Raw genomic sequence first — 16,697 nt, 5'->3', positions numbered from 1 at the left:
AATGAGTATTTTGTGGGAGTCTTTCCCATTAAGGATAACAAAGCTGTGTATGTATGCATATGCATGTATAAATGAGATTAAAAGATGTATTTATATCTTATTTATGTAACCAAATTACATTTTGTAACATGGTTATTTGAGTCGTGAGACTGCCCGACTGTTTTTTAACTGAAACACCTTTATCAACAGCTTTTAGCGAATATTTTGTATTCATCTTCGCCATTTAAGATAACACATACATGTACGTGCAAATGTCAACATGAAACAAAAACAGAGCGAGACAAAAAAAATCATTGAAAACGGCCACATGTAGAACTCCCAAGATTTAATTTGACAATTTCAATTTTAGATTCTGATGTCTTAGAAAAGAGAACAGTAATGTTTTCAAATGTATTAAAATGGAAAACTATTGATGAATAACTTATTCTTATTTAAGACACCTTAAATATAATGAAAATATAAATAAGTATTAACAGTAGTAATGACATTCAAAAGCAATATCAACATAACCTACATCAGTAAAGTGCTAGATAATCATAGTGTCCCGGAGTACCACGGGTATTAGGGTTTCTTTTCCAGTGATGCATGGACACTTTATCCTGTTATAAGGAGAAAAGACAAACAAACAAAACATTACAGGTTGTAGTGTTCTGCAGACAGGGCAAATATAAGAGAAGAAATATAAGTATTCCTTTGCTGCTATTGACTTTATTATCATCATCACAAGCAGCTGCATTCACTGCAGTGGCTGCTGTCACATTAGCACATCCACTTAAAACATGTTTCATACATGATTTACAGAAAGGACTGGGTCTGTGAATTTGAACTCAGGACCTTCATACTGTATGATTATAGAGCTAACCACTTAGTAAAGGTCTTAAAATAATCCTTGCACCTGAAAAAAAAGATTTTCTTTTGGCCACTTGGAGGCAACAGAAACTAGTTATAAACACCTTCCAAGTTTATTTGGTGAATTTATTTAAAAATCCAGCCAATAGTGGAGGAAGTATTCAGATCCTTTACTTAGGTGAAAGTACTTATACCACACTGTTAAAATACTCAATTCAAAAGTCTTATTGATAACATTTTTATGTGTCACATTTATTTTTTTTTAAATAATACATCTACAGAGCTTTAAGAGAGGTGCCGAATAAAAGTATGACTTTTCCTGAAAACGATTATTATGATTGTGAATTCATCATTTAAAAAAATTTGGTGGGTCCAAAATGAATGTTTTGGTTATCTCTGTGGAAGATATCGGACATTTGGTTCCCACTTCCAACAAGGCTTTTCAGCCAATAGTAAAGCAACGTTGGCTTCATGTGGTATCTCTGTGAGATTGACAGTAAGTGCCTGGCAACAACTTGTTGTGAAGTGAATGCTACGGAACGGGGGAGGGAGAATGCTACATCTAGTGGCTGAATGTTACCAGTGATATCAATAGCACCTTTAAAGTAGGGGCCCCTGTGACTATTATATTGTTATATATCAAATCATTACATTAATATTATTCTACTAATGATTACTTTCATTAGGGATTAATCTGCTGATTAGTTTCTCACTTAATGGATTGGTTCTTTGGTTTGTAAAAATTCAGGAATACTTGTTTTGTCCAACCAATAGTCCAAACCCTAAAATAATTATTATAATTATTATAGGGATGCTAAATAAAAAGGAACACATTCAACAGTATAACAGAAAGTAAAATGATGCTTAAAAATTTGAATTCAGTTGAATGGATTCCCCATAGTTATTAAATATATCAACCATCCATTATAATTTAGTATATAAAAATGAGTTTGGTACAGGAGAAGCTTCATAACAAAGGTGTATTTCTTAAGCAACCTACCTTTCTCTCTTATGCATCTGTTGTATAGTTTCAGGTAGAGGTTTTCCAAGAGTCTCTGGCAGGAAGAGACCAGCAAAGGCAGACCCAACAGCGAGAGTCCCCATTATAATATAAGGAAGATATAATAGGTATACGCCTAAAAAATGAGAAGAGGAGGAGAAAAGTCTGGGTGCTGTGCGTGCATTTACTTGTGTGAATTTATGAGTGTGTGCATGGCATCAAAACGTGCACACATGAGCGCATCAGTGCAGCTGTTTAATAAATAAAATGTCAAACTAATGTCAATAATTATCATGTAAACCCAAGTTACTCACTGAGCTTTAACAAAATTGGTGCAATGCAGACTCCCATTCTGCCAACCATAGTGCATATCCCCGTTGCTGTGTTCCTCAGGACTGTTGGGTAAAGCTCTGCAATGTAGGCGAGCATCAGAGAGAGAGAAGTGGTAATAGCATATTTGGCCAACATCTCCAGCGCAAGAGAGAGAGTTGGTTGACCTAGAGGATAAGGAAATGAGTAACGGATATGAGGTTACTCAGACCACAACAAAAAAAGTAGTAACTTCCTTCTACCTCCACATAGACTCAACTGAAGCAAATATATCGATTCTGGCATTAAAAAATCTATTTAAAAAAAATAAAATTGTGATAAATAAATAAATTGTTCCCACTCCCCTACATGTCACTATGAGTTTGATATAAGATACTCCCTAATTGCAGCAGTTCCTCAACACAACAGTGTTAAATATTAAGATGCTTGGTGAACAGATTCATTTTTTTTTTTTTAAAGAGACAAGCTCTTTAAAAAAAAATATTTCTGAGTTTCACCACAGGAACCATCACTTTGCATCAATAATCTCTGTGAATACAGTCCTAGCATATTTTTTTTTTCTGCTTACTTTGAGGCACCAGCTGAATGAAGAACAGTGACGCTCCTCCAAGGAGCAAGGTACCGGTGACAGAAAGTCTTCGTGGAAGGTATCGCAGAGCCAGCCAGCTGGAAATGTACGCTGGTACCTCTACAGCTGCTGAGATGAAGCAGCTCAAGTAGGGGTCAGCATGGAGTTGAGATGTGTTCAGGGACAGACCAAAGTATCCAGTATTCGTAGTGAACCTGGGCAAGACAAAGATACAGACATAAAGCAGAGATGTTTGCTTAATGTGTGTCGTTTATAAGGAAACTAAACAGAAGAGGGCCTAATACAGAACCTTGGGAGATGCCAATGTTGTACAGAAGGCAGTCAGATAAGCAGTTCCCAAAATCAATGATTTTATTCAGAATATTTAAGGTGGAAAGCTTAGACCAACTTGCAGCGTCCCCTCTGTATTTGCCTGTTTTCTGTATTTGCAGCATATTCCTGTATGTTGCATATGTGTTCTGAAATTGGTGAAGACCTTCTCTTTATGTAATTCACCCTTTGCTAAGCCCCTCCCTCTTGGTTACTGTTGCTCGGCCTGTCAAGCTTTCGCACCAGCCATGTCAATAAGGTGTTTTCAACGATATCACTGAGAGATATTCCAAAGTAAATAATAGTACATTACTGGACAGTAGACAGAAAGGACTACAAATGTGCATTTTAGAGCTACATTCACAGTATAGGCTAATATAGAGTATTGTGAATGAAGAGGCCATTAAAATCGTCTTTAAAACAGTCTTCCACACTGTTTAATCCATGTCTGACATTGCTTGTCTTGTGTTTTTTTGCTTCGGAAAAGCAAAAATATACGACACTCCCCTCTAAACTTTGAGGACATCGGCTGTCGGACTTGCAGGTTCCATACACACCGCTGAAAGCTCGACAGGCCTCCTGCGCCTAGTTACGATTGCTAGTTTAGGATTAGACAGTTGCCGTTCTAGGGAGGGGCTTAACGAGGGGTCAATTGTGTTTTGTCCATTTCAATGTGTTTTCTTGAGTTCTAGTGCGATGAGCCCTCTCAGACATCTTAGTATCTGTTAATATCGCAGAAAAATCGCATTGTGAGTTTATGGTGATTGAAAGCTGTTTACTCACAGCAGCAGGCAGAGAATGAGAGTTGTGATTCTGATGCTTCTGGTCCTCAGCAGGTCGAAGACATTGTAGTGTTCTTTAGAGTGTGACTTTGTTTTATTAACCTGCAAGATACATAAATGCAAGTCTCACCCTCTGTTTGTTGTGTCTTTCCATCTCAATAGCCTAATATCCTAGGGATGTTTGAAAACAAAAAATGAAAATACCAATAAACATGTTTTTTCAGACATAAATACAAATGTGTCTATTCTGATGCTAGATGATTTTGACCGATTTGCATAGACAGAATACAATAATTTTGCTTTTGAAATGACTAGATAAATCTAGTAACATTAATAACCTCCACTGTTTACAACATATCGTACAGTGATAACATAAGGTAGTTGTTTATAGTGAGTGCCAACAACATGCATCAACAAGTCAATTTACACTGTAATCCTGAAAGATGACACTCGGAGCCTTAACTTTGTTCCACTTTGCAGCCTTTCTCATTATGGCCTCAGCCTCCTCCACTCTTCCCTGAGAGAGCAGCCACCGAGGAGACTCTGGGATGAGCCTGCCTCATTACACAACAGAGACAAAAACATTCAGGCTGAATCAGAGGGGCGTAAAAGACAAAGCAATAAAGACGGTGAATACAAGTTATAATACTTCTATAGGGAAAAAGCTTTATCATTAAGAAGGATGTGTCCTTTTTTGAAAGTCTAAAATCATATAGCCAAATCGTAAAATGTCTTTTATGTGGATGCAGATTACAGGGACATGCAGTCAATTTAGACCTCTGAACTCCAGATATGTGAATGAAAATGGGTTCTATTGGTACCCACGAGTCTCCCCTTTACAGACATGCCCACTTTATGATAATCACATGCAGTTTGGGGCAAGTCCTATCAAGTCAGCACACTGACACACTGACAGCTGTTGTTGCCTGTTGGGCTGCAGTTTGCCATGTTATGATTTGAGCATATTTTTTATGCTAAATGCAGTACCTGTGAGGGTTTCTGGACAATATTTGTCATCGTTTTGTGTTGTTAATTGATTTCCAAAATTAAATATATACGTACATGTTGCATAAAGCAAGTATATTTGCCCACTCCTATATTGATAAGAGTATTAAATACTTGACTAATCTCCTTCAAGGATCATTTTGAACAGATAGAAAAAGTGTGATTAATCGTGATTAACCATGGACAATCATGTGATTAATCGCGATTAAATATTTTAGTTGATTGACCGCCCTAATATATAAGGAATATACTATATATATATATATATATATATATATATATATATATATATATATATATATATAACACACTAAAGGAAAGGGAAAACGCACAAAAGCAAAATAGGTCCCCGTTAACTTGTGACTACTAAATTATTTTATTAGCTTCTGCATCGCTCACCAATTTGATCTTGATTGATCTGATCTGCATATATACATGTTTTTGTTGTCAGCTCTCTTGACCTGCTTTATTCTGCCTGTTTGTAAAGCACTTTGATCAGCACTTTGTTTTAAATGTGCAATAGAAATAAATTTGATTAGATTTTAAGACAGTCTACCATTTTTAACACAGTCAAGGCTTTTCTCGTTGGTTTCAATATTTTTCATTACAACAAATATACAAATACTCTAAACTCACCCCTGGTAAAAGACAAAAAAACATAAACTTTATGGTAATTCATCGTATGCTTTCTTGTAGTGAGTGCAACCTACCACCAGAGGGGAACGTAGGCCAGGCCAGGCAAAGACAAAGCCAACAGGAGAGATTTCCAGTCCCTTAAAAAGTAAGCGAAGAGAGGCAGCATCATGTAGCCAATGGCATAGGCTAAACATGAGCCCAGGGATGCGTAAAGGACTCGCGTATTGCTATTAAAGATCTCCATGCCTGCACACAGAGATAAAGAAACACAAAGAGAGGGTCATGTGGTGAACAAGTGAAAGGCAAGTAGATATGTACGGTATTTTTAACAAACTTATTGCACTATCTACATTTATTCCAAATCTGACAAATGTGTAAAATGAATGTGATGTTTATATGTACCCAGCACTAAAGCAGCTATAAAGTTGGACATCTGTCCCAAACCATTGAAGAAGAGGAGGATGGTGAACATAATCCAAGACGTAGAGAAGACCTGAATAAAGGTAAAAACCGTCTGAACTGCCATGGTTGCAAAAAGAACAGGTTTTCTTCCAAATCTATGAGAGAAGTTGAATAAACCAATATGAAATATGAAGAACATGCACTTTACAATAATTTGGATACAAATGTCCACAAAATGTTATACAGTATTCTAAGGCTAAATGAAGTATAAACTTGGGATGTGCATTCCAAGCAAAAATACTATTCGAAAATCACTGTGAATTAGTAGATTCTTTTTAGAAAATCGCAGCATACCCCCCCAATTACTATTTTCCCATATAATATAAAATGATGCTCTAAGTGTCAAATCAGTAATTAGTCAGTTACTAATATACAGTATAAAGGGTATTCAAAAAGGTAACTACAGGTTTAAAATAAATGCATTTGTATATACTGTGTATCCCATGGAGGTGGTGTTTTCAGTACCTGTCTGAGAGCTGTCCTGAGAAGAAGGATCCAGAAAAAACTCCGAGGTAGAAAACTGTGGCGGTGAGCGGCTGTTTCCACTCATCACTGCACACTAGGTCAAACTGGAAGATCCATACATTAATAAATAAAGTAGCTCAACACAAGATCTTGAGCATTTCTATTGCCTCTCAGCATGGCGGACGGCGAGCGCAACAGTGCAAATAATGGCGAAAGCGCTGACAGAGATGACCGCGTTAACCTGAGGGAGAACCGGAGGGTCGGGGCTACGCTTCCGCGACTACGCCGTGGTTCTGGATGGTGTTATTAGCTGTAACCGCCGTATGAGCGCAGTGCAGAGCGGTGCTGTGAGCTAGCCAGTTCAGGCACACTCACATGCACGAACACGCACTAAAAGCACACCCGGCTAGGTAAACAAAGCACAGAGAAACTCTGATTATAACACACACAGAGGGAGAGTAGCTTCAACCTCTGCTCAGGTAGACATTACTCCTCTATATCTTTACATTACAAATAGTTTCTTGCTGCTATACTAATACCCTCTGGATATCAAATTTAGAACCTTTGGACAATGAAATACATTGACTAGGAGATATCCTTGTTAATGTTATGAGCTCTCTGCTGCTAGTTCTACATGACACTTATTCAACGATGAGGCTGGCGTTATTTCATATGATAGAGAGCGAACATGCGCTCCTTTGTTTTCGTCACAAAGTGCAGAAATAAAATCACTGCAAATTAAACCACATCCCAGCCTCCGCCTGAGTCTCTGAGGTTGTAAACAACCAAATCACTACAGGGAAGCAAATTCTATGTGATGGTAAGTAAGCCAGAGCATGGCATTTAAACAGGCCTCTTTGGAGCAATAGACTGAATACTCCATCACTGCTCGGAGGAGACGTTTCAAAAGAAAATGTTATAAACAAATGCTAAATGGTGCCATTGTTTAGTCCACTTCATTTGTTTACACAGGAAATGTTTTTGAATGACTGAATGTATTTTGTGTGCCTATCTGAACCGTGTGACTATGCATCAGGATACGGAAAGTATTCACTATCACAACAATAAAACGTGTTTAACTGACAACAAAGAGAGAGACAGGTCACCAGGGTTACATGGAAAAACCGTTTCCTCTTTAAACCCATGCAAATACAAATCCAAAGACAAAAGCATAGACAGATATGGAGACAAAAATGCCCGACTTGCCAGGCTGGAATAGCAGGTTGGATTACAAAGACAAATTCAAGCTGTAACAATGCTTCAAAGGGCATGTCTCATGCAGGAAGTTGATCCCCATACAGCACATTGAATTCGAGATGTTCATGATAGTTAAAGAACATTAGCATGACTAGCCTCACTATGTGAAGGCAGTGCATGATAATGATATATCAACAACACTCGGTACCTCCCCTGAGTTAGGTAGACAATAGAGTTAAAAGTAAAATAAATAAGAACAAACTGTTAAACATAAAGCTATAACAATGCTTTCATGTTTTGAGCAAGCATTAAAGGGGAACGCCACCCAAATTAAGAACTCCAATATGTTATTTCCATGGCTATAGTTCAATCAATATTTGTGAACATGAGCTACTCTCCCTCAAAGCCAGAAACCAGAGAAGCAAGTGTATAAAGTCTGGAGCGGCTCCATAGACAATGAATGGGAGACTGATTTTGTGTTTTCTTTTTTATACCTGAATGAGCTTAACTCTATTGTAGTGTTCTCAGAAAATGTACCCATATACTCAGAACGTTCCCCTGTGAGCTGTCAGCATCATCTAGAACATCTCTCCCAATTCATTGTCTATGGAGCAGGGCCACACTTTACACTTGATGACATCACACATTTGAGCTTAAGCACTCTAGTTTTAGGGTTTTGGAGAGAGTTGTTCATGTTTACTAATATTTTTTGCACTGTCTTTTGAATTTTTTTTTTGAAAATGGGCATAGTTCCCCTTTAACTAGGTGTGTTACCTGACCGCAGACGTGTTCACAGGGCTGTGCCCGGTGCACTGGCATAATCTTGGCAGAGGAATACTAGACAATTGGTGACTCCCTTGACATTTCACAAGGCCCTGAACAGGTTTTAGACACATCCACGCAGTGTAGACTAAAGCCATGCATGTACACACTGCAGAAAGACAAATACAATACATGTAGAGGCATGAACTGCTGAGACAGTAAACTGGCTTTGAGACACCTAGAACAAACAACAGAACAGGAAAAAAGCAAAGGCTGCAAGACAAACTGAGAAGACAGCGCAGTGACAGTAACCACAGAATATGGCAGCAAGCTCATTCCCAGTCTAGAACATACACATACTCTCACCTCCGAGACTATGGTGGACTGGTAGATGTCTTTGCTGTAGCTCCACCCGTCCACACAGCTCTCCTGCTCCAGGTCGGTGAGGTTGACGTCTCTGCCAGGAATTAATCCCTGAGCAGAGAGATTTCTGACTACATCCAGTCTGTACCTGCTGCATCTGCTCAGCTCCTGTTTCCCATCCACTACCTAACAGTCACAATGATACAAACTTTATAAGTGTTATTAGTAACATTTCTTTTTCAGTGAATTTATCCTTGTAATGTGCGTTATGTAACACTGTAAGTAAATGTAGGCAACAATGGCAGCAAAGGCAGACAGCTGTGCACACAATACCTGTACTCATCTCGATAGTAATCTGGCAAAACTGCAGTATCAAAAACCTCCTGTTCAAACATTTTGATTTCTTTTGCACTGGTTTATGACCATGCTTTACATAAACAAACCAAAGAATATCTTAACTATGCTGTTATGTTTCGCAATTCTATAATGAGTATTAGACTCCCACCTCACAGTCCCCTTGACATGACTTGCAGTGCAGTGAACCCATCCCAGTATTGTGTATGATGGCACCTTCGCGTGCATGCATTAACTACTAGAATGTAGGCTATCATGTCATTTGCTGCTGTAAGAGGATACTGTGCAGCATGTTGTTGGCTTTCATCCAAAGTGTAAGAAAATTCTCACTGTATTGAGCAGATCATGTGGTTGCAAGATGTACTTGACACCAAGCAGAAACTTAGTAGACTGAATGTGAAAAAGAATATTTAAGCAAGCATGGTCTTAATTGGTAACATTTTGTTCAAAACCTTTAAATAACAAAATTGATTGAACAGTCTTTTGTATGATCTGTTTTAAAAGTACATGCAAATATCACTGCGAATACAAATGTTAAGCAGGATGTATAATAATAATACATTTCATTATTCTAAGGGCATGCATAATCACAGAAATACTGTAGTAATTTATTTTGGGCTCTATACTTCGTCGAAATAAACTTCAGAGGCAAATCGAAGAAGAACAAAAAGAACATCTTCTGGGGAATCTCTGGCAGTCTCACCTTAATTGGTATGATGGTTTTGCGCCAGTCTTCGGTAAGGTTGAAGTCAGGATCCCCGCAGTGGTGACTTGGTACGTCACCCACGAAAACAAGGGTGAAAGCACCAAATCCATTGGGCACGATGCTGGCACACAGCATAAAGAAGACAACCTGCTGGAAACGTCCCCACTCACCCAGAAAAGCTGTGGTTTCATCATAATCCTTCATAGTCAAAGAATTCTCGTCTTTCTAGGACTTAATGTTCCATCCTCTGTCTTCCTGCAACTGTGACAAGCACAATCATATCCCGAACACTAGACTATATCTATAGGTTTTTCACCCTAAGGCATAAACAGAGCAGCGGCATTCCTTATCCAGCCAATGCCCTGTCTATCGGAAAACAAACGTGCAAATTTGAGGCTATTTATTCAAAGTCATTTGATGTAACTCAGAAAGAATTGTATGGAGGTGTGGTTTTAGCTCTCCAGGAAAGTAGTTCCTGGCTCCTGCTGCCTGAGGTAACAACTGTAGTGTAAACCTGCCTACACAGATGGTAGCACCGCCCACAAAATAAACAAACACTAACTAGCTAAATAAAGTAATAAAAAAAGCAAATATCTTATAAATCAAATACATATAAATACTCAGAATAATTACAGTAATACATAGCTCCAGTTTTTCAAGAAAAAAAAATTATGCCCCTGTTTTATAGGCCTACTATTTGGTTGCAATTTGAATACCTGCTTAAACCGCATCCAACCCACATTTGCATATTATTCATTATCTATTTTATCTATTAAATCTGCACAGGCTGCTTTTGTTGTCTCTCATGACCCTAATAGATTGTTATTTAAAATTATTATTGAAAAAGCACAAAAGAAAACAGAAACAGAGATCAATGATAAGAAGTCATTAGGAACAAATTGATTGATAAAGTCATGAAAATTGGAATGATAGAACAAAGCACAAAAAGTATAACCTAACTACAACAGTTTCCATTTCAAAGTTCCATACTTTTCCAGAAATTTCTCGGTCGATTTTTCAGACCATATTTGAATGCTGTTCTGCCTGGAATACTACCGCCTGAATTTCATTTATTTTCAATGCATTGTATGACTACTGCAAACATTAATAGTAATGTTAACACAATTGCTAAATGGACATCTGCAGTTATCAATCAAAGCTGTCTATGCTTATCTGTTGACAAAACTTCAAGTTTTACTCACTCAAGAAAAATGTTGAGTTTTTATCTCAGTGGTGCTTCACTAAAGCTGTCTGTTCTGTTGTTTAGGGGTGTGTGCTTTAACCCTGTGTTTCCGTGAAACTTTTTAAATATATATTTTTTCTATCCCTGTTAAACCATCCTCCTAACAACCCATTTAACATACGAGGACTACCGACTGGGGTACCTGGGGACATAAGAATAAACTACTGTAATGACTTTGTAAGTATTTCACTGTGCTATTATCCTCTTGTGCCAAGGTGTGTCTTTGTGCTCCAGGATCATCTACGCTTCTGTGCCATTCCCTCCCTCTAAGCCATTCCTGTCAGCCTGCTCTCCTTCTGCTCACGTCAGCCTCTCCACTCATCTCACCCTCTCCTGCTGTCCCCCGGATCCCCGTCCCAGCCATCAGGCTCCTCATCCCATTCCCTGCAGCGATAAAACTCTTTTAACTTTCCTAGAAACCACTTGTCAGTGTCCTGCGTTTGGGTCCACCTCTCAGTTCTTAACATTAGAAGGACCTCAGTCAAAAGCATTTAATTGCAGCCAATGCGGTTTTAATAGCTAAAAAAGAATAATATTTAATGCAAATTCACTGTAACTTTCCAAAAATAAAAATATATTTTTTTCTTCAGATGACTCTAATTACATAACTAATAATGTATTCAGAGGAAATAAGTTTGCTATGATGGTTGTTTCTTATAGTTACTACCCCAGATGGTAGTCCCTGCATGTTAAATAGTTTGTCAGGATGAGGGTTAAAAAAAAAGCTATAAAAAAATGTAAAAAGGTCTCATAGAAACACAGGGTTAAATCACATCCTCCTAAACAACAGAACAGACAGCTGAGTAAAACCTGAAGTCCCTGTCAACAGATGAGCATAGACTACTAGATACAGTTGTGTTAGTAGGATGAGGGTTGAACTGTTGTAGCAGCAGGGAATGCGATCCTTAGGCAAGGATCACACCACGTTTTGGTACAATTAAATAAGGTGTGAGTAGTATAGGACTGGTGGCTTTGCGCGTGCATGTGAAATGCGCGTGCACGTGAGCATGCGCGTGCGTGTGCGCGCGCGCGCGCGCGTGTGTGTGTGTGGGGATACAGGTGAACCCTTGGTGACCCTGGTGTCCTTTTTGTAACCCTAGGGCTGATGTTAATTATTGGTAGTTGTCCAAAGGTGTCTGCTGTAAGGTGTTATCAGTTGCTCCACAACAAAAAAAGAAAGACCCCATCCTGTGGATCCTGATGCAGATAAAAAATACAGTTGTATCCCAATATGTGTCTTTTATTACAGTATCATTAAAAGTTCAAACAAACCGCTGCTTCCTGTGACCAAAATGTTTTTGCCTTTTTGGTGTTGCCACAGAAGACCCATACTGTTGATCCTGAGTCAGATAAAAAAAAAAGTAGGTTGTATCCAAGATGTTATCAGTTGCTCAGTAAACAAAAGAAGACCCCCTCCTGTTGATACTGGTTCAGTGAACAAAACACAGTTGTATACCTATATGTGAACTCCGTTGTATCCAAGAGGTGTCTTTTTTATTACAGTATCATTAAAAGTTCAAACAAAGCCTAGTGTGCTGTGGTCAAAATGTTTATGGCTTTTGATGCTGTGGTGGTTGGTACTGTTTGCAGGCTATAGCAGCATGGATCCTGTAACCATATGTTTGTTTGTGAGAGGGTGTATGGATTAGCGTTGTTCGTAGTCGATATTAACATGTATCCAGGACAAATGGTGTGAGAAGGGAAGTATGTCATCTCCTTCATGTCATCTCCTAAAATTCTTTATGAGATGTATCTGTGAGAGGGGGTGGGGTATGGGGTGGTATTGTTTGTAATAGATATCAGCATGTATCCAGGGACAAATGGGGTGGATGTGAGCGGGATGGGGGTCATCTCTTGTATGCCATCTCCTAAAATTCTTTAGGAGATGTATCTGTGCTGTAATGATTTGTTAACATTTTAAATTGGTAGATGTGTGTTAGTACACCACTAATTTTGCTTGTAGTCATCTCCCAAAAAAAAAAAAGCGGTGCAATGTCGGTAGAGTTACAATATAGTGGGTTTTTAAAAAAAAAAAAAAAAATGTATGTAGTGTGAATGGGGCAACCTCAAGGCCTGTCAACCATGCGTATTCATGAGATGTCACTAGCTCCATCTTTTACCTACACTTTGTGTATATAGTCAGCATTCAGCTGAGGTCGTGTTTACCAAACTTCACAACTTTTGAAGAGGACGCTTTTCCTAACGCCACTCTTGCATTTTGCACATTAGGTACAGTGTTCTTTTCTTTGGATGCTTCATTTTTGGCGTCTGTGAACATAGAGCTGATGTGACTTGCCAAAAAGCCCCAGTTTTGTCTCATCTGTCCAAAAGACATTCTCCAAGAAGCTTTGTGGCTTGTCAATATGCATTTTGGCATATTCCAGTCTCACTTTTTTATGATTTGGTGTCCTCCGGGGTTGTCTGCCATTAAGTCCACTTTGGCTCAAACAGGAGAAAATGGCTCATGGACTACTACTAAAACACTATGAATACTATAGAACTAACTAGCATTGTTAGAAAAATAATTATTAATGGGACAAATTTCTTGGGTATTTTAGCGTGCGATCAACTGCCTAAACACATCAGGCTGCTTGGAGATGGTCTTATAGCTTTTACCTTTAACATGCTTGTCTATAATTTTCTTTCTAATCTCCTGAGACAACTCTCTCCTTAGCTTTCTGTGGTCCATGTTCAGTGTGGTACACACCATGATACCAATGTTTAATGTGTCCCTATGGTCAAATTATTTTCAATCTTTTCTAGGGGTACCATCATTTTTGTCCAGGCCAGCTTCATTAGTTTTTTTTTTTTAAATGATTCTGAACCAAAATTCAAAAACATTAGCTGATTTTCATTAGTTCATTTTCAATACATTTTTATTTATTATTACTTTTTTGTCAGTTTCAAGTTATTTCAGTGACCATTGTTTTTTTTTATTCTTTCTTTAACGGAAGGGTACCAACAATTTTGACTATGTGTGTAGATACACACACACACACACACACACACACACACACACACACATACAGTATATACATATGTCTATATCCACACCCGCTTACATATAGATATCCACTTAGACACAGCCAATGTTTAATGTGCCCCTATGGTCAAATTATTTTCAATCTTTTCTAGGGGTACCATCATTTTGTCCAGGCCAGCTTCATTAGTTTGTTTTTTTTAAATGATTCTGAACCAAAATTCAAAAACATTAGCTGATTTTCATTAGTTCATTTTCAATACATTTTTATTTATTATTACTTTTTTGTCAGTTTCAAGTTATTTCAGTGACCATTGTTTTTTTTTATTCTTTCTTTAACGGAAGGGTACCAACAATTTTGACTATGTGTGTAGATACACACACACACACACACACACATACAGTATATACATATGTCTATATCCACACCCGCTTACATATAGATATCCACTTAGACACATTCGCTTACACAGTTATCTATTCTATTTTACAGACAAAAAAAAAAAAAAAAGGACATATTTACATCCCTTTAGTTGACCTTTTTGTCGACATTACTTATTAATTAATTTTGTTTAACTCCAATCCTCACCCTGACTCAAAGTAGCCCACCCATGATCAAAAATGATATTCTGTTCTTTTATTTCTATTAACATCCCTCTCAAGAACCCACTGATGTTTCAAAAACATTTTGAAATGTTCAGTGTTTAACTGTTGTCTTTTTATAGCTTTAAATATAAATGCTTTCCCCATCGTAATGATGATGTTGTTCAGGTCTTTTCCTTTTTTTTTTTCATCACCCCTTAAATCACCAAACATTATAGATAAAGGACAACTATAGAAATTTGATTTGTAGACTGAGATCCACTTTTTTCAACGTTAATCCAAAATAATGTAACTTCCTTACAATACCAAAAATAAATGAATGTCTGACTCCTCTTCCTCCTCACACAATCTACATATGTCACCTTGTTGGATGCCCCATTTTAATTTTTTTTAGCATTCTCTTAGTAGGCAAGAATTTGTAGATTAGTTTTAGTTGTAAAATTCTAATGGAGACATCAAAAGAAGTTGTGTAAATACATGCATATACTTTCCTCCATGGGATACATTTGTCTAACAAATACCCCCATTTTTGACTGGATAGCTACTGGTGTAGCAGAAATGTGTTTAAGTTGCATGTATAACTGATATATTTTCTTGTTTATTTTTGTCTTATTCATCCATGTTGTGTCCTTAATGTAGGGGTAACATGCCACTTGTTTTGTACATAATAATAGCTTCCTTTTCCAGATCTGAGGTATAGCTGCACAGAGTTGATTAAATGTAAAAAGGTCACAAACATTACCGTATACTATTTTAAATTCATCATAAGTCTTGATTTCGCCCCCACTATTCAAGAGGTCATTTATAAATAATATTCCTTTTTTCAAACATTGATTCAATAAAGATACGGTGATCATTAATCAAAATATTTCTATTATACCACAACACTTGGCTCTGGATTTCATAACTTCACACTGGTTGATGATATTGGTATTGAAACCAACTGACTATGGCCTCGTCCAAAAAGCCGGATAAGTATGGAAATGACTTTCTCTTTAATATAGTGAACTGAAAAGCAGTTAACTGGAGGTAAGGATAGAGTTCTTTGTGGAACAGAGGATGAGCAGACCTCAATCATTTTGCTGAAAACCACTGCGGATTTAAGATACATTTTGGTATAAGGGATGCTTTTAGTGCAAAGTTGAGTGCCTTAAGGTTTAACAATTTAAGTCCACAGTGTTTGTAATCATTATACAGATAAGCTCTTTTAATTTTGTCAGGCTTCCAACCCCATATGAAATTGAACACATTTTGCTCATATTTTTTAAACAGCTCCTCTCCTGGGGTAGGTAATGACATGAGGATATAGATAAACTGAGGAATCACTAAGGAATTTATCACGGTTATTTTTTTTTCCATATAAAGTTAAGTTAGTCATTCCCCAAACTTTTTAATTTTCTGTCTACTGTATGTAGCTTTCTATCAAAGTTTTCCTTCGTGATAAGGTCCATGTCTTTAGGGATATGTATACCAATGACATCTATTGGGCCATCTGACCATTTTAGTGGGCAGATTACTATAGATATTAAAATTTGTACCTTTCAGAGATCCAATTCGCAGCACAGTACATTTATCATAGTTAGGTTTTAGTCAGGAAATTACTGAGAAGTTATTCAACTCTTTAACTAATGCAGTAAAGGATGCAACATTTGGTTGATTTTGAAAGTTTACATCGTCCGCATACATTGATATTTTTGATTCCAAACTATTTATTCTCAAACCTTCTATGTTGTTATTCATTCTTACTTTTTGTGCTAAGATTTCTATAGCTATAATAAATAGATACGCAGACAGTGGACATCCTTCTTTCAATCTTCTATATTGCTTAATTGTTTCAGAAAAAAAACATTGTTTATTATTTTACACTTTGGATTACTATACATTACTTTTTATCCAACTAATTAAAGAGTCTCCAAAGTTAAAATATTCTAAACATTTATAAATAAAATCCAAACGTACTTTATCGAAAGCTTTCTCAAAGGCAGCAAAAAAAAAAAAAAAATGAAAGCAGAGGTTTTTGTTGAGTCATAATATTCAATTATTTCAATTATTTGTCTAATAC

The 16,697-nt window shown here is 37.2% G+C and overlaps 1 protein-coding gene across 2 annotated transcripts; it reads right to left on the bottom strand.

Moving 5' to 3' along the window:
* Positions 1 to 49: 49 nt before the first annotated feature.
* LOC141753159 (organic cation/carnitine transporter 2-like) lies at positions 50 to 10,160 on the bottom strand. Of its 2 annotated transcripts, XM_074611545.1 has the most exons (11): positions 9,807 to 10,160; positions 8,753 to 8,935; positions 6,428 to 6,531; positions 5,903 to 6,057; positions 5,575 to 5,746; positions 4,287 to 4,413; positions 3,861 to 3,961; positions 2,748 to 2,962; positions 2,164 to 2,346; positions 1,850 to 1,985; positions 50 to 599 (listed from the first exon to the last, which is right to left on the bottom strand). In XM_074611545.1, exons 1-11 carry the CDS (start codon positions 10,011 to 10,013, stop codon positions 527 to 529), a joined length of 1,656 nt encoding a protein of 551 aa, XP_074467646.1. In that variant the 5' UTR covers positions 10,014 to 10,160; the 3' UTR covers positions 50 to 526. The 2 variants fall into 2 exon arrangements, with proteins under 2 accessions (XP_074467646.1, XP_074467647.1); XM_074611546.1 differs by lacking the exon at positions 50 to 599 and having other exon boundaries at positions 1,846 to 1,985.
* Positions 10,161 to 16,697: the final 6,537 nt, after the last annotated feature.

Source organism: Sebastes fasciatus, chromosome 16, assembly GCF_043250625.1.
Source record: "Sebastes fasciatus isolate fSebFas1 chromosome 16, fSebFas1.pri, whole genome shotgun sequence".
In the NCBI taxonomy this organism is placed as follows: domain Eukaryota; kingdom Metazoa; phylum Chordata; class Actinopteri; order Perciformes; family Sebastidae; genus Sebastes; species Sebastes fasciatus.
Note: the sequence above shows the minus strand (reverse complement) of the source record. Positions and strands in the feature narration are given on the sequence as shown.